The following is a 26,702-nucleotide window of genomic DNA, read 5'->3' on the forward strand; positions in this document are numbered from 1 at the left end:
ATGCATCCAATACCATGTAATGATATGTGTCTTTTTTTTCTTTGCAGCCTACATGAAACAGATATTCACAAGGAAGATCACCAATTAGAACCTATTTATAGGTCAGAAACATTCTTAGACAGAGACTACTGTGTGTCTCAGGGCACCAGTTACAATTACCTTGACCCAAACTACTTTCCAGCAAACAGATGACATGGAAGAGAACATCATTTACTAGTCCTCTTCAACACATAGCAATGGTGTCATTGTTAATTATGTGCACAGTTTGGAAAGATTCTCTGCTTTCCCAGAAATGACACTCACAGCATGAGAGCTTCCTGAGTGTTCTCGTCAAGTACAGCTCCGCACCGTTGTGGCTCTAGATCACTTCAGCAGCTGAACATTCCTGGTGAGCAAAGGGTTTCCCTGGTGAATTTTTCACCACTGCATTTTAGGTGGTGATCTTAAATGGGTGAGATGGAGCGAGAGCACACATTAAAGAGAGAGTAAATTCCAAAGGTTTCAAAGAACTTGGTCATAAATATGATAATGAGAAGACAAAGTATTTATATTAAAACAGTTTAGTAGCCTTCAGTTTGTGAAAATAGTTTTCAGCACAGAAACTGACTTCTTTAGACAAAGTTTTAACCAATGATGGTGTTTGCTTCTAGGATATACACTTGAAAAGAACTCACTGTCCCAGTGGTGGTCATTGATGGCCTTTAGTAAATTGGAGCTGCTTAATCATATTGATATCTAATTTCTTTTAACCACAATGAATTGTCCTTAATTACCAACAGTGAAGCACTACAGGAGGCAACTGTGGCATTGCTTCCTTAACCAGCTCATGGTGTGTGAATGTTATAAAATTGTCACTCAGATATATTTTTTAAATGTAATGTTATATAAGATGATCATGTGATGTGTACAAACTATGGTGAAAAGTGCCAGTGGTAGTAACTGTGTAAAGTTTCTAATTCACAACATTAATTCCTTTAAAATACACAGCCTTCTGCCTCTGTATTTGGAGTTGTCAGTACAACTCATCAAAGAAAACTGCCTAATATAAAAATCATATATATGGTAATAATTTCCCTCTTTTGTAGTCTGCACAAGATCCATAAAAGATTGTATTTTTATTACTATTTAAACAAGTGATTAAATTTAGTCTGCACAGTGAGCAAGGGTTCACATGCATTCTTTTATACTGCTGGATTTTGTTGTGCATCATTTAAAACATTTTGTATGTTTCTTCTTATCTGTGTATACAGTATGTTCTTGAATGATGTTCATTTGTCAGGAGAACTGTGAGAAATAAACTATGTGGATACTGTCTGTTTATATTATAGAATGCTTGTTGTGACTTCCTTTTGGTTAGATTTTGGATTTTTTTTTTTACCAGTGTTAAAACCAGAAATTGGTACTTTTTAAAATGGTTTGCTTCACATATTTAAGAGTTTTCTTTCTGTCGTTTATGAAGAATAAGGAATATATTAGAAAAGAGGGTGATCTGAAGCAACCCTGTAAAAGATGGTAATGTTTTTTACTCAGTGTGTGCTGAAACACTAAATTAAACTAGCTTACAAAAAGGAAACAGACCATGGTTAAAGAAAAAGGCAATTATTAATGCTCAGGTGTGAAAACTAAAGTTGAAAATTTTTTTTCTGGTTGTGTCTCATGAAAATAAGCCCCCATGTATTTAAACAGATGGCTTTTGAAAAATCACCTTGTTTCCTGGAAATTACTATTAACTATAGGAAAAGATGGTATAAATATTCTAAGATTGATTGTTATATTTGACCCAATTTTTAGAATCACCTGTTTTTTCCTATTTTAAATCAAGGGAACATTATTTACTAGTTCTCTTCAGTACATAGCGGGGTACTAAAATCATACCCTGAATTTTTTTTAATTGAGAAAAGTAATAGAATTTTAAATATAGAAATATGAGAATTTTAAAGTAATATATTGATTAAAGATCACTGATGATATAGATATAATATATCATAATGGAAGGGAAAGTAAATGGACTTGAGCTTAACTTCTCACCCTGGAATTATTAGTGGGTGAAGAGGGGAATCATTAGCATTCTGGGCATTTTTGTATTAAATGTTTTGTGAATATGCCAGAAGATCTGCCTTCAACTTGTAATTAGGCAAGATAGTAACGCTTGATGGTAACTTCTATGTTTGTGTAGAAATAATACCAGTTAGTTTTGGAAAGCCATTCAGATCCATTCAAAAATTCCATAAAGTGTGATGTATGCTTTGGAAGAGGGCTACTAGTGATACAATTGTTATATAAATGGAATAGACAAACCACTTGAATGCATTTTTCAAGGGCAAACATTTTTTGAGATTTTTGAGTTAAAAAGAGGATTTTTCGGCTTGAGCAGAAGATGTGTTTGTTTTGCATTTTTCAGCTCCAGGCAAATAGCCCCCATGGCTTTAAAAGGCTCTGAAGTTTGGATGGTAGTAGGTGGTGTTTTGTTGTTGTTTTAATTTGAGAGTTGCAGGAATAATGGGCAGAGCTGTCATTTGCCAGTAGGCCACCATCTGCCTACATAGAATTATTGGACTGTAAGCTAAAACAGACTGTAAAAGACCTACTTGCTAAAGCATTGCTTATTCAGTGGTATTCAGTAGATAAGATCTATTTCCTGATATATTGTGCTCAAGTTATTTGCACATCTTAAGAAACTTTTAATATCTAAAACCATTGCTGTAAGGTTTAGGCAGAGGAGGTTTCCTTTTGTGTGATGCATAATAATAATAGAAAACACTGATACAGTGTTTACTATGTGCCAAGCAAGCATATGATAACTAATTCTTAACAACTCTATGAGGCAGGGTCATTTATTATCCTGTTGTCATATGAGGAAATCTAGCCAGAGAGAAGTTAATTAACCTGCCCAAGGTCGTATAGTTAGTAAAGCAGTGATGCTTGGATTTTAACCTAGCCAGATTACTTCAGAGTCAGCGTCTGCCTTACTATCCTGTTTCCTGAGCAGGAATTTCCCCTTGTGTCAGGCAACATTAGGTGTTAGGAGTGGAGGTGTGCAGGTGTTGCCTTACATTCTGTTTTCCTGACGTGGTGTGCTTCCTAAGAGTACAACCCTGAGCATATGTCCAGGCTTGCAAAGTCTCAGGCAAAGCTGGGACTAAGGCTTGTGTTTCCTGCCTCGGGTAGGATTTTCTTCTATGCATGTTGGGTGCTTCTCACTTAACCTAATAGTATGCCTTGTCTGTTTTCCCCCCTTCCCTTTTTTGTTTAAATTGATTCACAGAACACAAAAATTTACTAGGTATGAAGAACATTTGAAAAAATGAAATAGAGAAAATGGTACATCACATGTAATAAATAGTTTTGTGAAATGTCTTTTTCAATCATAAATATAAGTGTTGTGTGCTATATAAAACTATTTCTTATTGTGGATAATGAAGTTTGAAGCCTGTTGTTCATCTGTAGATGCATTGGATGGGATTGGAAGTCTTCAGATTTCAGTAGGGTTTTCCACAAGCTTATGAAGACATTGTCCTGTTTAGGCTGTAAACTATTTTTATTTCTTGATGAAAAATGTTCTTCTATTTATATGATCCCAGAAAAAAGATATAACTTCTTTTTTCTACAGTTCATGTAGCTAGTTAACTAGACTTTTCAGAGTTATAATACATTTAGCTCCATGAGAACAGAGACCATCCATGTCTGTCTGTGTCTCTAGGGCCTGGCATTTAATAGATTCTCAATAAATACGTGTTGGTTGTATGACCAACATTTTGGTGAGTTTACATTTTTTTCCTCCAGGAACTTAAGAGACACCACCTATGACTGAGTGTGTCTGTGAGATCCTTAGAGGCCTTGCATCAGAAGGGCATCTTGACAGTTCTGTGAGGACAGGGGAATTGGACTCTATCTTACCCAAAGGCTGTGGTTCAACCCTGGGTGGCAGAGGTGGTTTTGGTTCTCTGTGGGACGCTAGTTAGGCTGTGTATCTTGATTCCCTTCCATGTTTTCAAGAGGAGCGTAATGGGGCCGGGCACGGTGGCTCACGTCTGTGATCCCAACACTTTGGGAAGCCGAGGCAGGTAGATTGCTTGACCCCAGGAGTCTGAGACCAGCCTGGGCAACATGGCAAAACCCTGTCTTTACTTAAAATACAAACAAATTAGCTGGGCATGGTGGCGCGTGGCTGTAGTCTCAGCTGCTCGGGAGGCTGAGTTTGGGGGATCACCTGAACTCGGGAAGTTGAGGCTGCAGTAAGCCGAGATGGTGCCATGGCATAATAGCCTGGGGGTGAACGCTGTCTCAAAAGAAAAAAAAAAAAAAAGCAATGTAATGCAAAAGACACTGGAGTGAAAATTCTGGGTCTTAGTCCCAGTTGTGGAAGTGAAGCACTCAGTAAGTGTTGACAGAGAACTACCTTTCATTGCACATTAGGAGCTAGTAAATGATTCGTGTCTTACTAACTTTTGTTTAATCCTCACAGTTCCTCTATGAGGTTCATTACTATTATGTTCTCCATTGTATACATGAGAAAACTGGAGGTGCAGAGAGCATGTTACATATGTTAGCTCTCGAATAATAATTACTGTGTGTGGGACTGGAGATACCAAGCCGTGTCCTTATGGAGGTTATAATCTAATGCAGAAGACCAGCAATAAGTAAGTAAATAAAAACTATTACTTCAATTCAGGCAGGGATAAATGCTTTGAAGATAAGTAATGCTCAGAGAAAAATAATAATGGAAGAATGGGGAATAGTCTGCCATTTTAGATGGAATAAGCAAAGAAATCCTCTATTGGCCAGGGTAAATTCAAATAGAAACCAGGATGGAGCAAGGGAATTTGCTGCATGAATAATCTGTAGGAAGGGGCAGAAGGGTAACAGTAGCACACAGGCCCTGAGCCAGTAGACCGTGGCTTGTTCCGGCAACATTAAGATGGCCAGAGTAGCTTAAGCCAGACGAGTAAGAGGAGAGTAGTAGTTGATGGCATCAAAGAGGGCACAGGCCAGCTCAGATGTGGCCTTGAATACACATCATTGTAAAGGAGTTTAGATTATGTTCTGATGTCTTCTACATACACACAGGTCTTTCGCCAGACAGAGACCTCTAAGGTCTTTTCCAGTATTAAAATCTTATGACTTTAAAGTAGTGATACCATTTCAAGCCATTCAAATCAGTAATGTGTTCTAGAGAAGAGTTGATTTGCACTTCTAGATACTCTTCAGGGGCAAAGCCATTTACCCTTGCTAAATTTTTCAAGGTGGCTGTCAGCTACAGCCGTAAAAGCCTGTAAAAGATGGCTGGACCTTTCTGCCCCTCTGCTGTCTCATTTTCCTTACCTGTGCAGTCAGAGCTGTGCTGGGCATGGACTGTGTTTGCCAGTATATGGTATGTGTTTCAAGAATGTTAATCCCTACAAAGAGTCATTTTGTGTTTTCTGGCACAACTGATGATTTTCATCCTGTAACCTTTTTTTTTCCAGTTTGCTCAAGTACTTATGCTCCTTGATAGAGAGTGTGACAACTTGGGGTAGTAATAAAGAAGTATTTGACAACTGTTGGAGTTGTGGGAACATGCCCCTTTTTGTTAATAGAGGCATAACTGTAACCAAAGAAATTTAATTTCTTCTTTAGCAAACACTAACATTTCTGTTTCAGAATGAGTGCTAGAGAAAGAGGAAATATGAAAGTTACCATGTATCATGAATACATTGAGTTCTGTCTGTAATAACTCAAAACTGATCTATAGCTAAAATTAAAACCATATAAGCGTATCGTAAATCTTGACTATTTCTGTGTTCGCTTCTAATTCTGTTTGGAATAAGGCTTCAAATGCTTTCCAGAATGATGTGAGTTACAAATAAATAGAAAAAGAGTTATCCTGTCTTCCATTTATTTTATTTGTACATATCCATTTCAAGAAAAAAAATGACTTACTTAAAAAATACAATTCTATCCTAGAAATGGATCCTTATCTGCACAACCATTGAAGAAAAAAAAAATCATGCAAACTGAAACTATGCCTTTTTGTAGTGACTGAGTGGAAGATGCAGTTATTCCAGTAGAATATATAATAAGCTCTGATTTTACAACTGATAGCACAAGAGAGAACCCAAACTTCACTGGTTTAATGCAAGGCAACACAATTTTGCATATGGGTATGACAAGGTTTGCAAACTCCTGGAAAGGGCCCATATGAAACAAACACAACATTGAACACACCACTTACTGACATGCCCCTCCCACCCACATCAGGTTTGTTATGGTATTTTTTACTTGCTTGGCAACAAATAAATGGGTGACCATTTAAAATCAAAATTATAATTAATTTGATAAGTGCCCAATGAATGAAATAGCAAATATCTCATGCTTTTAAGTTACTTTTGGTCATTTATATTAATTTATAATTGCTGAAATGCATCACCATGTAGAGAAGAGACTAGGTTACACAATTTATCAGATTTGTTCTTTTAGCCATAATGACAGTATTCCAAGTTTCTTAAAAATAATAGAGAATGTTACTGATGACTAACCTGGGTTTTACCATCTTGGAAAAGCTATACAGTTTCATATTTTAAAATTTCTGTCAAATTTTACTTGCTTGATGTCTCTATATCATGTACAAGGCATTGTGTAATCAACCCACCTTATGGCTCTTAGCCACCAGTGGATGAGAGTTGACAAAACAGCCAGACACCAAAGGAAGATGCCCAGGGCTGTCCCCTATGCCAGGGGCCTCCATCGGGGAACAGTATGTAAATCTTGGGGAGAGGAAGGTGTGACTGGGAGTTAGGGATGCTTAATGAGAGGAGAACCAGATGATCAGGGTCTAGCAAGGCCTGTGATCACAATGGACACAGACTGGCACTGCACCACTGTTCATGTACTGACCAGCTCTGAGTGCGGCCTGCATGATACAAAGTGTGCGTGCTGTGAGTGCAGACAGTTGTCTGAAGTGTGGAGAAGAGGCTGATAGTCCCAAATATACCATGCATGATTTCCAGACACCTCTCACACAGATCTAGCTGGGAAGCAGACAGTGCTGTCAGGATTTATGGGGTGGGGGGGGGTGGGGGTGGGGGGGACACAAAAGGTTTAACTTGAAACATTGTGTTAAGGAATGAACTTTTTAATGTTTTTCTCTGTTTCCATTCTAACAAACATGCATTTTTGCCTTCAGAAAATAGAGTCAATAGCTGTGCAGAGTTGAAGAAAAACGTCCTCTGGTGTTCCCTCTGCATTTATCTATATTTAAAAGGAAAAAAAGAGAGTTAGTCTGAAATATTTGTAAATCATGTTTAATAATGAAAGATCACTATCACTTGCCCATAATTTGCTCTGCAAACTTCTTTTAAAACACAAGACCCCCCAAAACACAGAGAAAAAAGTGACGAGCAGTGGTTTTAAAACTAGGTGTCTCAAAACAACAATGAAGTACCACTACACATCTATTAGACTAGCCAAAATCCAAAGCACTGACCCCGCCAAATGCTGGTGAAGACATGGAGCAACAGGAACTCTCACTCATTGCTTGTGGGAACACAAAACGGTACACCCACTTCAGAAGACACTGCAGTTTCTTAAACCGAACATACTCTTACCATACTTTTTAGCAATTGCACTTCTTGGTGTTTACCCAGATGAGCTGAAACATGAACATCTACCCAGAAACCTGCATATGGATGTTGACAGCAACTTCATGCATAATTGACAAAACTTGGAAGCACCCAGGATGATCTTCAGTCTTTTAATGGATGGATAAACTGATATATCCAGATGGACGGGGAATATTATTCAGCACTAAACAAATATATATTACTCAGTGATGACACAAGCTCCTCTGAAGAGGGTACATATTGTATGATTCCAATTATATGACATTCTGGAAAAGTCAAAACTGGAAGCAGGTTTAAAAAGGTCAATGACTGATGAGCAGAGGGCAGGGGGGATGAGTAGGCAGAGTACAGGATTTTTAGAGCAGTGTAACTAGTATATGGGAACTCCAAGCTCAATTTTGCAGTGAAGCTAAGACTTCTCTAAAAAGGAAAGTCTATTTAAAACAATAAGTGCCTATTTAGGTAAAACATTGCTAGGGGTCATGGAAAGACTTTGGAGTTACTCAAAGTGAGACTTCTGAGTGTTCTGGAGCATTTGGGAATAGGGGAGAGATTGAGGGATGAGGGAGAGAGAGGTGGAGAAGAAAGTAAAAGGCTAGGACCACAGTGTGTAGGTGTGCTAAAGGCAGAGTCCGCTTGGAGACTGTTGGCATGCTAGCCCAAGGAGGACATATCAAGGGAAGCTGATTTTCTGGGCATGAAAGTACCGCCCCTTCTCTCCTAACTGCTGAGATTTGTTCCATTACACCTGTATCATCTACAGAAAGTAAAGGCCTGGCCAAGCACAGGAAGCAACTGGGAGGCCAGGGGAATGCTGGTGGTGTGCATCAACTTCCACAAGTGTCACCCAGGTTACTTTGGTAAAGTTGGTTTTGAGGCATTACCACTTAAAGAGAAACCAGAGCTTCTGCCCAACTCTTGACCTTGACAAATGTGGACCTTGGTCAGTCAGGAGAGATGAGTAATCACATGCTGACAAAAAAAATAATAAAAAAACAGGCTGGAACTGCTCCCATCATGGATGGAGTGCTATGGGCTACTGCAGAATTCTGAGGAAGGGGAACTCCCAAAGCAGCCTGCTGTCACGAAGGCCAAGTTCTTCAGCAGGAGAGCTGGGAGAAGATTAAGGGTGTATATGTGGGGGGAGGTAGAGAGGCTGTGTCCTGGTGGCTTGAAGCCACAAGGAGGGAGCTTAACTAAATGCTAACAAATGGAAAAAAAAAAAAAAGGTAGAGGGTTGGTGATCTCCGTGAGTCATGTGGGGGTGGGTGGTAAGCTTGCTAAAACACAGCTTTCCAGGCCATATCTGCAGAGGGTCTTGGTTGGTGGGTTTGGGCTGGGTCTTTAATCTGTATATTTAACAAATTCTCCACATTTTGTTGTGGGCCATGTTGGAGCACACTTTGAGAAACACGAAGTTTTCAAACACACATTTTCAAGCACACTTTGAGACTCTTGTCTACCTATTTAAATCTTCTTTGTGCAAACTAGTTTGAATTTTCCTACCCCTAGGGATTTCATCGCTTCCAGAGGTAGAATGAATTCTCAACAATATCAACAAAAAGAATGCTGCATGTTTAGATACTGGAGAAAATGAATACAACAATATTAATGGAAGCACTGTTTGTCGTTCCCCAACTGGAAAAATCCTGTATGTCCATTAGCAATAGATGGATGAATGGTGACATAGTCATATAATGGAATACTATAGTAATTAAAAGAAAAAGAACCGCAGCTATCTTCAACAACATGGATTAATTTCACAAACTTGAGGGACACAAGCCAGTCTCAAGAATATGAATACAGTATGGTTCAGTTTATATAAGGTTCAAAAACAAAGCTATATTGGTTCGGGATCCATACGTAGGCAATAAAGTCATAAAGAGAAGCAAGGAAATGATTATCACGAAATCTAGGACAGGAGTTACTTCTTGGGGAGAGGAAGGAAGCTGTGACAGGGGAGACATATGGGGAGGGTGGAGCTTCCACAATTCTATTTCTCATCCTGCATGGTGGTTACATGAGTGTTCATTTTATTCCTCATACTCTACATACTACTTTTATGCATTCCTGTATGTATGATATAGCCCACAATAAGGAAAAAATAAGTTTTTTTAAGTTCTTTTTCCCCTCTCATAAATATACTTTATCCTTACAGGAGATTCAAAGATAGCAATCTGCAATTTGTCTGTGTCCAGCTAGAGGTTCTACATCTGGACGGTAGGGGCTTTTACCTTTGCCATGTTCATGGCCCCCACAGCACCTTGCTTATTATTGCTTTACTTCTTTCTTCTTTTCCTTTCAACCAACAAGCATTTCCTGGTTATCATCAATGTTTTGGAGTTACCAAGTTGAACGAGAAACAATGGTCCTGTTTTCCAAGAGCTCATGCTCAGTGGTAGAGATGAACATTCAACAGGAATTTACACTATTAGGAGATAAGCACAGGAGCTAAAGGGGCACCTTCCATAATGTTGGGAGGGCAGAGAAGCTTTCTGAGGAAAGTAATAATTATCATCATTTAAAATGATAAATATTACTAGTAATGGCACAGAAATGCTTTTTAAATAACCAAAGTAATCCTATCAATGATCTTAGAAGAGAAGTATTGTTATCCCAGTTTTACAGATGATGAAACAGGGGCTCTGAAAGATGAATTAAATTTTTTCAAGATAATGTGGTTAAGTAAGTGGAGAGACCTGGTTCACACCCAGGCCTTTGATTCTGAAGTCTTTGCACGTGTTGACTACATTACACTATGCTGACCAGTTCAAAATGGTGGATGGCCAGATATGAGGGGGAATAGCAAGGAGTGAAGCTGGAATTGTAGGGACAGGCTGGGCTATGAAGAGGCTTATGTACCCTACTGCATGACGATAATGAGGAACCATGTTAAGAATTGTTTTTTGTTGTGTTTTTTGTTTTTTAAAACACGGTCTTGCTCTGTCGCCCAGGCTGGAGTGCAGTAGCATGATCTCAGCTCACTGCAACCTCTACCTCCCAAGTTCAGGCAATTCTCCTGCCTCAGCCTCCAGAGTAGCTGGGATTATAGGTGTGCACCACCATGCCTGGCCATTTGTCTTTTTAGTAGAGATGGGGTTTCACCATGTTGGCCAGGCTGATCTTGAACTCCTGGCCTCAAGTAATCTGCCTACCTCAGCCTCCCAAAGTGCTAGGATTACAGGTGCCCAGCCCATGTAAGAGTTTTTTAAGGAATGGGCTTACATCATAAAATATGGGTACACAGCAAATATTTGATAAATATTTGTTCCATCAAAAATAACTGCAGAGGCTGGGCATGGTGGCTCATGCCTGTAATCCCAGCACTTTGGGAGGCCGAGGCGGGTGGGTCACGAGGTCAGGAGATCGAGACCATCCTGGCTAACACGGTGAAACCCCGTCTCTACTAAAAAAACAAACAAAAAAACAAAAAATTGCCGGGCATGGTCGCAGGCGCCTGTAGTCCCGGCTACTCGGGAGGCTGAGGCAGGAGAATGGCGTGAACCCAGGAGGCAGAGCTGGCAGTAAGCTAAGATCGCGCCACTGCACTCCAGTCTGGGCAAAGAGTGAGACTCCGTCTCAAAAACAAAAACAAAAAACAAAACAAACAAACTGCAGAAAGGTTGAAGTGCAAGGCAAAGAGCCCTGTATGAGGTGTGCCTGGGATTGCCCTCAGTGTGCTTCAGGACTTGACAGGCCATTCATCCTCTTGGGGCCTCAGTTTCCTCCTCTATCATATGAAGGGACTGAACTAGGACTAGATAACCTCCAGGTCTGGTTCCAGCCTGGATGTTCTACGTAATTCCAAATCTGAGCTCACTTTTTAGTGGGGATCAGCTCCTCTCAGCAGGCGTCAGGATTGTTCAGTTTAGTTTGGTGTTGCCAGTTAAGCTGGGCCTAGAAGAACAGACACGTACTGGAAGATAATAAAGGTGGCAAAGGTGTAGAGATCTGAAAGCACATAGATTTTTCAGTGAACAGTGGGTCATTTGTTGAGGACAGAGCAAACGCTGCATGGGGTGATGGGGGCAGGCAGAGGAAAAGAGGAAGCTGGAAAAATAGGTTGGAATGAGGTGTCGCCATAGATTTGCCTATTCAGGACATTTTATATCAATGGAATCACACAATATATGGTCTTTTGTGACTGGTTTCTTGGCATAATATTTTCAAGGTTTGTTTATGTTGTAGTGGATATCAATACTTCGTTCCTTTTTATTGCTGAATAATGCTATGCTGCGTTTAACCTGAATGTTCCAAACATGCCTTGGGATGTCTGCCTTCCTCATCTCTTTTCAGCAAATCTGTTTCTGCCCACAGCCCACTGTACAATCACCTGACCTCATCTTATCAAACGCTGGGAGGAGGGAGAAAAGGAAGGGGTTGCTAACTCACACTCCCGCCCCTTCTCAAGTTTCCTCCCCTGCAGCAGGGACGGACGGGTAAGAAGGTGTAAATCCACAAACACTTGATTTATTATTTACACTGTCCATGATCATATCAGTGGAAAATGCATCAGGTCTGTCACTGGTCCCCAAGAAGTTCCATGAGGACAGACTCAAATACAACTCTTTTGTGCATAATGTAAGTTCTTCGCCCTAGTGATCCAATCTTTCGTCTTTGGCACAAACACTTCCCCAAGTCAGCTCCATATCTTCCCCGGAAGAGGAAGATAATTAGCCTAGAGAATGATCCCAAGTGACCGTCTACTTCAAATGCATGTGAATTTTCTCACTACAATATCACTACCTAATTGAGGCACACGTGTAGTGGGACTTTTCAGCCTCAGTTACACCCTCTGCTTCATCTGTACAAACCCCAACTGTGTTCTAGGGCCCTTTCTTGTCCTCACCAAGTGGTAGATATTTTGCAGCATCTTCCTCATTATTTATCTGTTCTCCAGCCTCTTGCTGAATTCCACCAGTTCCTTGCATTTAACTGACTTAGCATGTTCTATTTCTGCTGCTTGGCTCTGAAACATTTCTCTCCTCCAATCTGTCTTCTGCAACCAATACTACTTAACATTCCCAACTTTATATATGATTTTCCAAATTTATCTTCTTTCCAAAAGAAAACCATACCTATGTTTCTCATACTCGTAATGTGTCTTTTAACACTATTAATATACACATTTTTTAAAGAACCCTTTTTTTTTTTTAAGAGGTAAGGTTTTGCTCTCTCACCCAGGCTGGAGTGCAGTAGCGAGCTCATAGCTCACTGTAACCTCTAACTCCTGGGCTCAAGCAATCCTCCTGCCTCAGCCTCCTGAGTAGCTGAGACTACAGGCGTGTGCCACCATGCCCAGCTAATTTTTTGTATGTTTTTGTAGAGACGGGGTCTTGCTATGTTGCGCAGGGTGGGCTCAAAGTCCTGACCTCAAGCAATCCTCCCACCTCAGCCTCCCAAAGTGCTGAAATTTTAGGTGTGAGCCACTGTGGCTGGCCAAGAACACATATATTATGTTCTATTTCCTCCATGTTTCATGATTGATAACTTGGTCATTCAATAGAATGCCAGTGTTACACTCACATAAATTGGGTTGATCCTTGTCCAGGATTTCTTTTAGACTCTGATAAAAACCCATTTGCTCATTACAACAACCTTTGAATGCACTCTATTACCTTCTGCCTTTTACTATCACAGTGAACTAAAGGCTCTTTCTGTATTACCTTCCCCACTGACTATCACAGTGGACATTCACTCATTGCAATTCACTGCAACATTTAACTTTTCACTTCTTGGCCAGATAAAACCCAGTCTTAACCCAAATATTTGTATATTGTTAAAGAAAAAAAAATGTTCAATGATTCTTGTTAAAGCATGGTAAGGGAGGCTTTATTGGGGACCATTACGATGGGTACAGGGACTATGGCAACAGAATTTTGCAGTGGGGGAGAGGGATGGGATTCAACTCTGAATACAGCATGGGCAAGTGGGAATTTATAGTCAAGGAGCAGGCTGGGAGTCAGTGGATGGAAAATATCAGGAGTAAGGAAAGTTCTGGCTACACTGACCTAACAGGACTCTTGCTGAAGACAGACCAACATGATCAGACAGCACCTGGGGGTGATAGAGGATGAGCACCCCAATCGGATATTGAGGATAGGGAATCTTGCTAAAGTGATTTAGCGGAGTTCTTTGCTAAAACTGGGTTTTACGAGGAAGTGCACAGATGGGCCTAGGAGAAGGTTTAAGAGTTTGACTAAAGTGTGGTCAGCAGAGAACCTTTGTCAACATCCAGCTAGACAGTAAGCTCCGTGAGCACGAGATCATTACTCAGCATAGTAACCCCCCATGCCTGGCTCTAGGTAGAAAGGCAAAAATCATAAAAGGTGAACAAAAGAACGTATCCTCTATTCCCACATTTGCTCTTCCTTTCCTCATAGAAATGAACTGCTGTGGGGGAAGAAACCTGTTCTTAGAGCCCATTGTCTGCAGTCTGGGCTTTATGGAAGGAGAAGGGATTCTGCCTTCTAAAAACAAGGCGACTTGGTTTCAGCACAGAGGACTCAGCACGCAGCGCCTCAAGGGCAGTGCTAGTAATTTTCTGTCAATCAGGCCAGAGCTGATGTTTTGGGGAGAGCTGGGAAGGGTCCCAGAGCTCTCAGTGGACCATTACCCACCTCTATTTCCAACCCCAATCCCCCTCCTCATTTTGTTTTGTGGCTTAAATATGGGGGTTTATTAATGAAATTAAAAAACTGCTTATTGCCAACCAGTCAGAGTCATGTACCACAGCGCTTGCCCCTGTGGAGCCCAAAGATGTGGGTAGGTTTAAAGACAAAATCAAACGATAAGGCTTTCTAGATGGGAAAAGCAGTCTTTTACTTGGGTGAGTAGAAAACTCTGTGAAGTTATCTGGGATCCTCCTCAGGACCAAGATGCCAAATTTTGAGAATAAAGTCAGTGAGGCAATTTCTGTTGTCTTATAGAAGGTGTGTGTGTGTGTGTTGGGAAAGGCCTGGATTCCTGAAGTGCATTTTTGTTTCGTTTTGTTTTGAGATGGAGTTTCGCTCTTGTCGCCCAAGCTGGAGTGCAACGGTATGATCTAAGCTCACTGCAACCCCCACCTCCCAGGTTCAAGCAATTCTTCTGCCTCAGCCTCCCGAGTAGCTGGGACTACAGGTATGCGCCACCACGCCCAGCTAATTTTTGTATTTTTAGTAGAGACAGGGTTTCACCATGTTGGCCAGGCTGGTCTCAAACTCCTGACCTCAGGTGATCCGCCTGCCTTGGCCTCCCAGAGTGCTGGAATTACAGGTGGGGGCCACTGCACCGGGCCCGAAGTGTCTTTTTAAGGAGCAAAAGAGAGCCCAGTTGAATTGGGTGGGAACAAAGCCTTTTGTCTACTCTCCAAATTTCTCCTTTCGTTCTACAGGTTACCTCAACTTTTCCTAAGTCTCAAAGTAGATACTCTTTGCTCATCTAATTCCCATGTGGAGAGTATTTTAAGAGAATAAGTGGCATTTATCTTTTTGTATATAACTGCAACTCAAAAGAAATGGAAAAGAACCAATTTACTAAATGCTTTCAAAGTCACAAAAACTTTTCTTCGTGCTTAGAGCTTTAGCAAATTTAAACCCGTTGGCTTATAAGGTGCTGGTGTTTAATGTCCTTAGCAAACAGAGAACAATCCTGCACAATCAGCTTACTGACTGTTTTCTGTGAATGAGACTTCCTCAGTAATTGTGCAAACTTGAAAGTAATTTGTCCTCCAACATAGGGTGTGTTTACTCTATAATCAATTATTATAATATTAATTTATAGTAACCCTCTTTTATCCTGCACAGTCAAAAGTAAGTTTCATCGTGACCTTTCTCCGAAAGATCTGCAATTCTGAGTCAGCAAAGTCAGAATGTATGAGGTCTTAATGTATTTAATTTAGTTAGAAACTAGGTAAGTAGATTTGCTTCTGACTTCAAGAATGTACCAGCTGGATGGAATGGCTCACGCCTGTAAACTGCCCATGCTTTGGGAGGCTGAGGTAGGAGGATTGCTTCAGCCCAGGAGCTCGAGACCAGCTTGGGAAATATAGTGTCTCTACAAAAATGAAAAAATTAGCTAGGCACATGCCAGTAGTCCCAGCTACTGGAGAGGCTGAGGTGAAGGATGGCTTGAGGCCAGGAGTTCGAGGCTAAAATGAGCTGTGATGGAGCTACTGCACTCACTCCAGCCTGGGCAACAGGGTAAGACCTTGTCCCTTAAAAAAAATAAATAAATAAAAGAGGCTGAGGTGGGAGGATCACTTGAGCCTAGGAGGTTAAGGCTGCAGTGAGCCATGATCATGCCACTGTACTCCAGCCTGGGTGACAGAGTGAGATCCTGTCTCAAAAAAAGAAAAAAGAAAATGTGGTACATATACACAATGGAGTACTATTCAGCTATAAGCAAGAATGAGATCCTGTCATTTGCAACACCATGTATGGAACTGGAGGTCATGTTAAGTGAAATAAGCCAGGCACAGAAAGACAGACTTCGAATGCTCTCACTTATTTCTGAGAGAATATTAAAGCAATTGAACTCATGGAGACACACAGTAGACTGATAGTTACCAGTGTCTGGGAAGGGAGAGGGGGAAGTGGGAATGGCTAATGGATACAAAAATTTAGGTAGACAGAATGAATGTGATCTAGCATTTGATAGCACAAGAGGGTAACTCTGGTCAACAATAACTTATTGTACACTTAAAAATAACTAAAAGATTATAATTGGATTATCTATAACACAAAGAAAAGACAAATGCTTGGGGTGACAGATACCTCATTTACCCTGATGTGATCCTAACACACTGAATGCCTGTATCAAAGTATCTTACGTACCCCATAAATATATACACCTAATATGTACCCACAAAACTTAAAATTTTAAGGAAGAATTAAGCATAAAAAAAAGAATTTACCGTTTTTGGTCTGAAACATGATATAAAAATCCCACAGTAAGTGATGTTCTGACCAGTGTAGCAAAAAATTATTTTATTAAAAAGCTAAAAGCAGGCCAGGCACGGCGGCTCATGCCTGTAATCCCAGGACTTTGGGAGGCTGAAGAGGGCGGATCACCTGAGATCAGGAGTTCAAGACCAGCCTGGCCAACATGGTGAAACCCAGTCTCTACTAAAAATACAAAAAGTAGATGGGTGTGGTGGCAGGTACTTGTAAGTCCTGCTACTCGGGAGGCTGAGGCAGAAGAATCGCTTGAGCCCGAGAGGCGGAGGTTGCAGTGAGCAGAGTGACAGACTGAAACTCAGTCTCAAAAAAAAAAAAAGCTAAAAGCAAGTGAACAGGAAATAGTAAATTTCTGAGTTTTTACCTGACGTCTTGAAGGAAAAGTAGAGCAGTCAGTGATAATATTTCTACCCAGCAGTCAACAGAACATATGACTAAATGAGGAAAGCAATTACACTGCTTTGGGAATTACACATTTTGTTTACTCTTCCTCTTTAGTTCCATGGATTTGTAAATCATAAAACGCTTGGCTGGTCCAAACATTGCCTATGTCTAGTTGTGTTTTTCCTGAATTTTCCCACATGGTTGAAACCATTGCTTGAGTTTCATCTTATTTTTCCTGTATTGGCACCATGGAACCTCTGGGACAAAGCCAAGCTGTTGCAGCATGGTTTAGGACCACGGTCTGTGTGCCAGCACCTTCCTTTTCTAATCTTGTCCCCTGGTAAACAAGACACAGCCTCACACCACAGGGATCCCTCACTGCCAGAGGATAACAGCAGCGGCTCAGCAAGTTGACCTCAGTGTGCAGAAACCTGGGCATGACCCGGGGAAAATCATCAAGTGCAGTTTTCAAAAGTTGGGGTTATGTAAAAGACTGCTCATGGGGGTCATCCAGTTCACATATCCAGTCAGGCCACACAGTTCTCCTTGTTATCAAAGCCATAGAAAGGAGGACTATATATACATTGACTTTAGAGAGATTTAAGGACAAACTTCTGCAAAAATATAAGGATGATTTATAATCAGCACATTAATGGCCTCTCTATAAATAGGACTTTCCATAGTACGTGCAGTCTGTCCACTTAAACGTTTTAAGTAACTGTCTTTCCTTTTCTCTTCCTCTCCATTCTGCCTAAAGTTTTGAATAACATCTTTTAGCAGATATGAAAAAAAATCATCCTTTCTAAAAATGACCTCTCTAAAACACCTGCTCAATCATTTTCCTGTTTAAAGTTACTCAGTGCTTCCCTCCTAGAAGTGCGTACTTTCAGTATTCAGTCCAAACATCCTTGGGTCGTCTAGAACTATGCAATATGGTAGCCCCTAGCCGCACGTGGTTTCTGGGCACTTGAAATCTGACTAGCACAAGAAAGGAACTGATTTTTTAAATACTGTTTAATTAAAATTAATCTAAAATTTAAACCTAGTATTTGACCCAATTTTTGGAAAATTAAGAACTATATTTGGAATGACTTGGGTATGTGAAATCTACTTTTCAACTGTAAATTTTATGAAATATAAATATAGTTGCAGTATTTTTCATGGAAACTTAGCAACTAAATTTGAGGTAAAGCCCTAAGTACCAGATTTTGAATACATAGTTCATAAAAAAAAAGTAAAAATATTTCATTAAGAATTTTATGGCTGGGTATGGTGGCTCACGTCTGTAATCCCAGCACTTTGAGAGGCCGAGGTGGGCAGATCAAGAGGTTAAGAAATTGAGACCATCTTGCTTTTCTAGTTCTTTTAAGTGTGATGTTAGAGTGTCAACTTTAGATCTTTGCTGCTGTCTCTTGTGGGCATTTAGTGCTATAAATTTTCCTCTACACACTGCTTTGAATGTGTCCCAGAGATTCTGGTATGTTGTGTCTTTGTTCTCATTGGTTTCAAAGAACATCTTTATTTCTGCCTTCATTTCATTATGTACCCAATAGTCATTCAGGAGCAGGTTGTTCAGTTTCCATGTAGCATGAGCAAACACATTCAAAAGCTAGCAGAAGGCTAGAAATAACTAAAATCAGAGCAGAACTGAAGGAAATAGAGACACAAAAAACCCTTCAAAAAATTAATGAATCCAGGAGCTGGTTTTTTGAAAAGATCAACAAAATTGATAGATCGCTAGCAAGACTAATAAAGAAGAAAAGAGAGAAGAATCAAATAGATGCAATAAAAAATGAAAAAGGGGATATCACCACCGATCCCACAGAAATACAATCTACCATCAGAGAATACTACAAACACCTCTATGCAAATAAACTAGAAAATCTAGAAGAAATGGATAAATTCCTCGACACATACACCCTCCCAAGACTAAACCAGGAAGAAGTTGAATCTCTGAATAGACCAATAACAGGCTCTGAAATTGTGGCAATAATCAATAGCTTACCAACCAAAAAGAGTCCAGGACCTGATGGATTCACAGCCAAATTCTACCAGAGGTACAAGGAGGAACTGGTACCATTCCTTCTGAAACTATTCTAATTGATAGAAAAAGAGGGAATCCTCCCTAACACATTTTATGAAGCCAGCATCGTCCTGATACCAAAGCCTGGCAGAGACACAACCAAAAAAGAGAATTTCAGACCAATATCCTTGACGAACATTGATGCAAAAATCCTCAATAGAATACTGGCAAAGTGAATCCAGCAGCACATCAAAAAGCTTATACACCATGATCAAGTGGGCTTCATCCCTGGGATGGAAGGCTGGTTCAACATACGCAAATCAATAAATGTAATCCAGCATATAAACAGAACCAAAGACAAAAACCACATGATTATCTCAAAAGATGCAGAAAAGGCCTTTGACAAAATTCAACAACGCTTCATGCTAAAAACTCTCAATAAATTAGGTAGTGATGGGACGTATCTCAAAATAATAAGAGCTATCTATGACAAACCCACAGCCAATATCATACTGAATGAGGAAAAACTGGAAGCATTCCCTCTGAAAACTAGCACAAGACAGGGATGCCCTCTCTCACCACTCCTATTCAACATAGTGCTGGAAGTTCTGGCCAGAGCAATCAGGCAGGAGAAGGAAATAAAGGGTATTCAATTAGGAAAAGAGGAAGTCAAATTGTCCCTGTTTGCAGATGACATGATTGTATATCTAGAAAACCCCATTGTCTCAGCCCAAAATCTCCTTAAGCTGATTAGCAACTTCAGCAGTCTCAGGATACAAAATCAATGTACAGAAATCACAAGCATTCTTGTACACCAATCACAGACAAACAGAGAGCCAAATCATGAGTGAACTCCCATTCACAATTGCTTCAAAGAGAATAAAATACCTAGGAATCCAACTTACAAGGGATGTGAAGGACCTCTTCAAGGAGAACTACAAACCACTGCTCAATGAAATAAAAGAGGATACAAACAAATGAAAGAACATTCCATGCTCATGGGTTGGAAGAATCAATATCGTGAAAATGGCCATACTGCCCAAGGTAATTTATAGATTCAATGCCATTCCCATCAAGCTACCAATGACTTTCTTCACAGAATTGGAAAAAACTACTTTAAAGTTCATATGGAACCAAAAAAGAGCCCACATCACCAAGTCAATCCTAAGCCAAAAGAACAAAGCTGGAGGCATCACACTACCTGACTTCAAACTATACTACAAGGCTACAGTAACCAAAACAGCATGGTACTGGTACCACAACAGAGACATAGATCAATGGAACAGAACAGAGCCCTCAGAAATGATGCCGCATATCTACAACTATCTGATCTTTGACAAACCTGACAGAAACAAGAAATGGGGAAAGGATTCCCTATTTAATAAATGGTGCTGGGAAAACTGGCTAGCCATATGTAGAAAGCTGAAACTGGATCCCTTCCTTACACGTTATACAAAAATTAATTCAAGATGGGTTAAAGACTTAAATGTTAGACCTAAAACCATTAAAATCCTACAAGAAAACAAAGGCAATACCATTCAGGACATAGGCGTGGGCAAGGACTTCATGTCTAAAACACCAAAAGCAATGGCAACAAAAGCCAAAATTGACAAATGGGATCTAATTAAACTAAAGAGCTTCTGCACAGCAAAAGAAACTATCATCAGAGTGAACAGGCAACCTACAGAATGGGAGAAAATTTTTGCAACCTACTCATCTGACAAAGGGCTAATATCCAGAATCTACAATGAACTCAAACAAATTTACAAGAAAAAAACAAGCAGCCCCATCAAAAAGTGGGTGAAGGACCTGAACAGACACGTCTCAAAAGAAGACATTTATGCAGCCAAAAAACACATGAAAAAATGCTCATCATCACTGGCCATCAGAGAAATGCAAATCAAAACCACAGTGAGATACCATCTCACACTAGTTAGAATGGCCATCATTAAAAAGTCAGGAAACAACAGGTGCTGGAGAGGATGTGGAGAAATAGGAACACTTTTACACTGTTGGTGGGGCTGTAAACTAGTTCAACCATTGTGGAAGTCAGTGTGGCGATTCCTCAGGGATCTAGAACTAGAAATACCATTTGACCCAGCCATCCCATTACTGGGTATATACCCAAAGGACTATAAATCATGCTGCTAGAAAGACACATGCACACGTATGTTTACTGTGGCACTATTCACAATAGCAAAGACTTGGAACCAACCCAAATGTCCAACAACGATAGACTGGATTAAGAAAATGTGGCACATATACACCATGGAATACTATGCAGCCATAAAAAAATGATGACTTCATGTCCTTTGTAGGGACATGGATGAAACTGGAAAACATCATTCTCAGTAAACCATTGCAAGGACAAAAAACCAAACACCGCATGTTCTCACTCATAGGTGGGAATTGAACAATGAGCACTCATGGACACAGGAAGGGGAACATCACACTCCGGGGACTGTTGTGGGGTCGGGGGAGGGGGGAGGGACAGCATTAGGAGATATACCTAATGCTAAATGATGAGTTAATGGGTGCAGCAAAACAACATGGCACATGGATACATATGTAACAAGCCTGCACATTGTGCACATGTACCCTAAAACCTGAAGTATAATTAAAAAAAAAAAAAAAGAAATTGAGACCATCATGGCCAACATGGCGAAACCCCGTCTCTACTAAAAATACAAAAATTAGCCATGCGTGGTGGCACACACCTGTACTTCCAGCTACCCAGGAGGCTGAGGCAGGAGAACCACTGGAACCCAGGAGGTGGAGGTTGCAGTGAGCCGAGATCACGCCACTGCACTCCAGCCTGGTGACAGAGTGAGACTCTGTCTCAAAAAAAAAAAGGAGAACTTTATATTGATTACATGTTGAAATGATACTTAGGATATATTAGGTTAAATAAAATATATTGTCAAATTATTTCACCTGTTTCTTTTTACCTTTCTTTATGTGACTACTATAAAAGTTTAAATTATACATGTGGCCCACATTCTATTTCTTTTGACAGTGCTGATCTAGCAAGTTTATTGAATGCAGGAAGAATGAATGAATGAATGGTTTCAAAGCCCTTCACCGCTTGCTTCAATCTTGCTCTTTAGTTTCATCTGCCACGACTTTAATTCATCTATTTGGCACTTCATCTGGGCCAGCATTCCTGGCACTTTCACATGTCAGTGGCTTTGTTCCTTCTCCTCCATCTGGCTTGAGTTTCTCTTCATCCTTTAGGACCCAGCTCAAATGTCCTCTTTTCTCTGAAGCCTTTACTTGCCTTCCCAGGCCCGAGCTCTGTGCTCCCAAAGGCCTGGAGCATTCTGTAGATCCTATTATGGCACCTACCACTTCGCTGGGGTTTCATGTGTCACAGAGTTTCACGAGTCCTTTTTGTTTTGTTTTGTGTAGAGACAGAGTCTCACGTTGTCGCTCAGGCTGGAGTGCAGTGGCACGATCTCAACTCTGCAAACTCTGCCTCATGGGTTCAAACAATTCTTGTGCCTCAGCCTCCCAAGTAGCTGGGATTACAGACCTACACCACCACACCCATCTAATTTTTGTAATATTAGTAGAGATGGAGTTTCACCATGTTGGCCAGACTGGTCTCAAACTCCTGACCTCAAGAGATCTGCCCTCCTCAGCCTCCCAAAGTGCTGGGATTACAAGCACATGTCTTTTAACTGTGAAATCCCAGCATTAAGTGGCATGCCTTGGGCCTTGGAGATGCCCAGTAAAAAATGTCTGCTGAGCATGTCAAACACCTTACATAGAATGGCGCCAATTCTTTGCTGGCAGAATTCATGTCAGTGACTCTGGGAGGGGTTCTGAGTTAAAGTGGACCTCAGTGAAGGGGGTGCCCTAAGATGGGCAAAGGCAAAATCTGCTATGTGATTGTAGCAACCACAGAGGAAGAAATCAAGAGTGTGTACAGATGAGTCAAAAGGGCCTGGAATTCTCTTCTGCTTGCTGTTTGGGGAGGAGACACGCACGCAGCAAGCACAACTCATTTCAGCAGGACCGCAGGGGTGCAAACAGTATTGCATCAGATCAAAAGGTCTTCACGGGATCCGGTGAAGGTCTGACAATCAGGAAGGAAAAGGGGTGGAGAGAAGACTATTTTAAGCAGAGTCATAAAGAAAACGTCTCTTAAGTCTCTCAGAGCCAGATGGAAGATTTATGCTTCATTTGTCAAGTGAGAGGATAGAACCTTAGGGCTCCTCTAAGTCACTCTCTCCTTCAGGCACACCTTTCTCTTCACTGCACTAGCAGGAGGGAGGGCTGTATCTAAATCTAGGTTTCTAGTTGTCAATCAAGGCAGGCCCAGATGAAATGCAGGGACGCTTCAGACTTGAAACTGATAAGCACCCCCAGTGAAGGTGGGGCACTGATAAAAGAGGCTAAGCATCAAGGAGCTGGGAAATTCCAAAGCTCCTTGTTTTACTTGTTATACTTCAAAGAACTCTTCCCAGGGCAACATGGAGAGCCAGGGGAGTAGAAATGAATGAGTTAAAAAAAATCAGCCTTTGCTTAAAATAGCTCAGCAGTCTCTCCTACTAGAAAAAAGTCTAATTAAGCATGTCTTTCCACCGCATCGTTGTTAGTAGTAGACAAAAACAACCAAACTAAACGAGAAACAACCTAGTTGAATAAACTATAGAATATCTATATTGTGGCATATTATATAGCTATTAAGAAGAAAACAATATTGTGATGTGTTGACCTGGAGGTGTTTCACAGAAATGTGTACAGCTTGATAGTATTTGCATGACATCAGCCCTCCCCCACCATGGTTGTGTGTGTGTGTCCGTATTAAAAAGTTTGATTTCAGAGAGAAAGAATGAGGGGCTGGAGGAAAGAAGAGAAGAAAGAGAGAAAGAGAACAGAAGCAGGAGGAAGAGGAGGAAGGGAGGAGAGGTGGAAAGATACACAATAAGCTGTTCACATTGGTTATTTGAGGGAGGCAAGGTTGTGAGGGGCACTGTTAATTGCGGGTGTGTGGGTATACACAGTCATGCACCGATAACAGTGTTTTGGTCAATGACAGACTGCTTACACAATGGCAGTCTCATAAGAGTATAAGGAAGCTGAAAATTTTCCAGTGCCTTGTGATGTGGTGGCCGTCATAATGTCACAGCGCAATGGATTACTCACGTGTTTGTGGTGATGCTGGTGTAAGGAAATCCACTGTGCTGCTGGTGTTGGAAAAGTACACAACGTACAACCATGTAAAGTGCGCAATGCTTGATAATGACAGTAAGTGACTACGTTTCTGGTTCATGTATTTCCTATGTTATACAACTGCATTTTTTCTACTTGTTAAAAAAGAGCTCTGTCAAACAGCCTCAGGCAGGTCCTTCAGGAATGTTCCAGAAAAAGGCCTTGTTATCGAAGCAGACGACAGCTCCATGCATGTTACTGCCCCTGAGGACCTTTCAGTGGGCAAGATACGGAGGTAAAGACAGTGGCGTGATGATTCTAACCCTGTGTAGGCAGGCCTAGGAGAATGTGTGTGTCTCCATCTCAGTTTTTAAGAAAAAAAGCTTAAAAAGTAAAAAAAAAAAAAAAAAAAAAAAAAAAAAAAAAAAAAAAAAAAAAGATTTTTTTAAAATAGAAAAAACCTTATAGAATAAGGATATAAAGAAAAAATATTTTTGTACGTCTGTACAATGTGTTTGTGTTTTAAGCTAAGTTCTATGAAACAGTCAAAAAGTGAAAAAATTTTAAGCTTATAAGTAAAAAGGTTATAGTAAGCCAAAGTTAATTTACTATTGAAGAAAGAAAAATATTTTACAAATGTAGCACAGCCTAAGTGTACAGTGTTTATAAAGCCTACAGTAGTATACAGTAATGACCCAGGCCTTCACATTCACTCAGTGACTCACCCAGGCACCTTCCAGTCCTGAAAGCTGGATTCGTGGTAAACACTCTATACAGCAAGTTTACCACTGAAATTTTTTATTCTGTATTTTTACTGTATCTTTGCCATATTTTGATATGTTTAGATACACAAATGGTTACCATTGTGTTGCAATTGCCACAGTATTCAATACCGTGACAGGCTGTAGTGTGTAGTAGGCTATACCACTAGGTTTCTGTAAGTACACTCTCTGATGTTTGCACAATGACAAAATTGCCTAATGACGCATTTCTCAGATCGTATCCTTACTGTTAAATGATGCATGGCTGTGTGTGTGTGTGTGTGTGTGTGTGTGTACTCTCACATTCTACTCAGTCTACTCTCATTCTCACAGTCTACTCTCTGTATCCAAAGTTCTGCACCTGCAAATTCAACTAACCGGAGATGGAAAATATTCCCTCCATCGTCCCTGCTCTTACCTCGCATGGAATCTGGCCAGCATCCCGATACAGCTTCCCAGCTTCCTACTAAAATACTCGTGAAGACCCCCACAAATGAGAATAGTCACAAGAATTCTGAAAACTTGGACTGCTCCCTATCATCAGTGGTTCATGTCTGTGGTCCCAGCTATTTGGGAGGCTGAAGTGGGAGGATTACTTGGGCCCAGAGAAGTTGAGGCTGCAATGAGCCGTAATTGCACCACTGCAAACCTGACTAGGCAACACAGAGAGATCCTGTCTCAAAACAAACAATAAAAAAAACAATAGAGCAATGTTTACTGACTTTTGGTAGAAAAATAATTATGACTTCAATTATGTCCAGTGAAACTGTCATTTGTGTGTGAAGCCACTATAATGGCATTCTCAGATATTCACTGAGAAATTGAACTAAAAATTAGTTGAGTTACTTTAGCCAACTGAAAGAATAATCAAAATTAAGAATTTAGTACAGAGAATTCAAGGTATAAAAGTAATTTTGGGTTTTCCTTTACTTGTGTTAGACTCCAAAGTTGGAGATCCAGTCAGTTATGAATTACCCAGTAGATTTTGCAACCAAGTGGTGAAATGTGACCTTAAGGTACCTTCTGCTTCCACTTTCCTCAGTAATACCAGAAACTGCAGAAACTTCTCACTCTTCTTGCCTCAATTCATAGGGCTTCTCCTGACAGCATGGTGACCAGAACAATGAGGACCATTGCATTTCAGGACCTAATGGAAATGGTCAAACTATTTACGAAGTTGAGACATTGCAGTAGCAGAATCGCTGAGGAAAAAAGCTTATTATCTCCTCTACAAAAGCAGAATTGCCAAGGAACTTGATTTTCTGTGTCTGTAAAACTCATGTTTAATGAGTCACTGGGCTCTCTTATTTTCTTAATCAGTTAAGAGTAGCAAATAACGCAGGGACAGATATTATCTGTTCCCAGGCCCTCTTCATCTATGGCCTGGGGTGTTTCTGGGCTAATTATGCCATGAACAAAATGTACATAAAAAATGGGAAAAAACCAAAATACAAGGAAATATATCATAATATTCATTGGTGATTATCTTTGGGTGGAATAATTCTGAATAATTTTAATGTTTACCTTTATATTCTTAAATTTTCTAGTTTGTTTCTTTTTTAAACAATGTGTAGTTGTTACTTATACTTAGGAAAAAAAGAGGCTATAAATATCATTTGATACAATTCTGCCTATGCCACTTGAGATAGCTATTTCTGTGGTTTCTCTCAACTCACAACAAGCCCTTCTCTCTGGGTATTCCTTGTCCTCCATCTGCTTCACAGGGAAGAGTCCCAGGTAACCATGTTTATATCAGTCAGGTCCTAATTCAAATGCTACCTCCTCAGACTTTCCAAACAGCTGCCCACAGTGCTCACTCCCAACAACGCATTCTGTTTTG

General features: G+C 40.4%; 2 protein-coding genes across 13 annotated transcripts in view; one reads left to right on the top strand and one right to left on the bottom strand.

Annotated features, from left to right (window-relative positions):
- The window catches only part of ZZZ3 (zinc finger ZZ-type containing 3), a 119,627-nt gene extending 115,337 nt beyond the window's left edge, over positions 1-4,290 (top strand). For 5 of the 10 annotated variants that reach the window (XM_012500508.2, XM_030825168.1, XM_030825170.1 and 2 more), the window contains one exon: positions 48-4,290. In XM_012500508.2, the coding sequence (XP_012355962.1) occupies positions 48-192 (145 nt within the window). In that variant the 3' untranslated portion in view covers positions 193-4,290. The remainder of the gene's footprint in view (positions 1-47) is intronic. The other 5 variants (XM_030825163.1, XM_030825166.1, XM_030825165.1 and 2 more) reach the window with 1 other exon arrangement.
- Positions 4,291-5,861: 1,571 nt separating this feature from the next.
- Positions 5,862-26,702, bottom strand: part of AK5 (adenylate kinase 5) — a 276,265-nt gene continuing 255,424 nt past the window's right edge. For 2 of the 3 annotated variants that reach the window (XM_030825172.1, XM_003260226.2), the window contains exon 14: positions 7,091-7,227. In XM_030825172.1, coding sequence (XP_030681032.1) covers positions 7,159-7,227 — 69 coding nt within the window. In that variant the 3' untranslated portion in view covers positions 7,091-7,158. Of the gene's footprint in view, positions 7,228-26,702 lie in introns of all 3 variants that reach the window. The other variant, XM_030825171.1, reaches the window with a different exon arrangement.

This window comes from Nomascus leucogenys, chromosome 12, assembly GCF_006542625.1.
Source record: "Nomascus leucogenys isolate Asia chromosome 12, Asia_NLE_v1, whole genome shotgun sequence".
Taxonomy (NCBI): Eukaryota; Metazoa; Chordata; class Mammalia; order Primates; family Hylobatidae; genus Nomascus; species Nomascus leucogenys.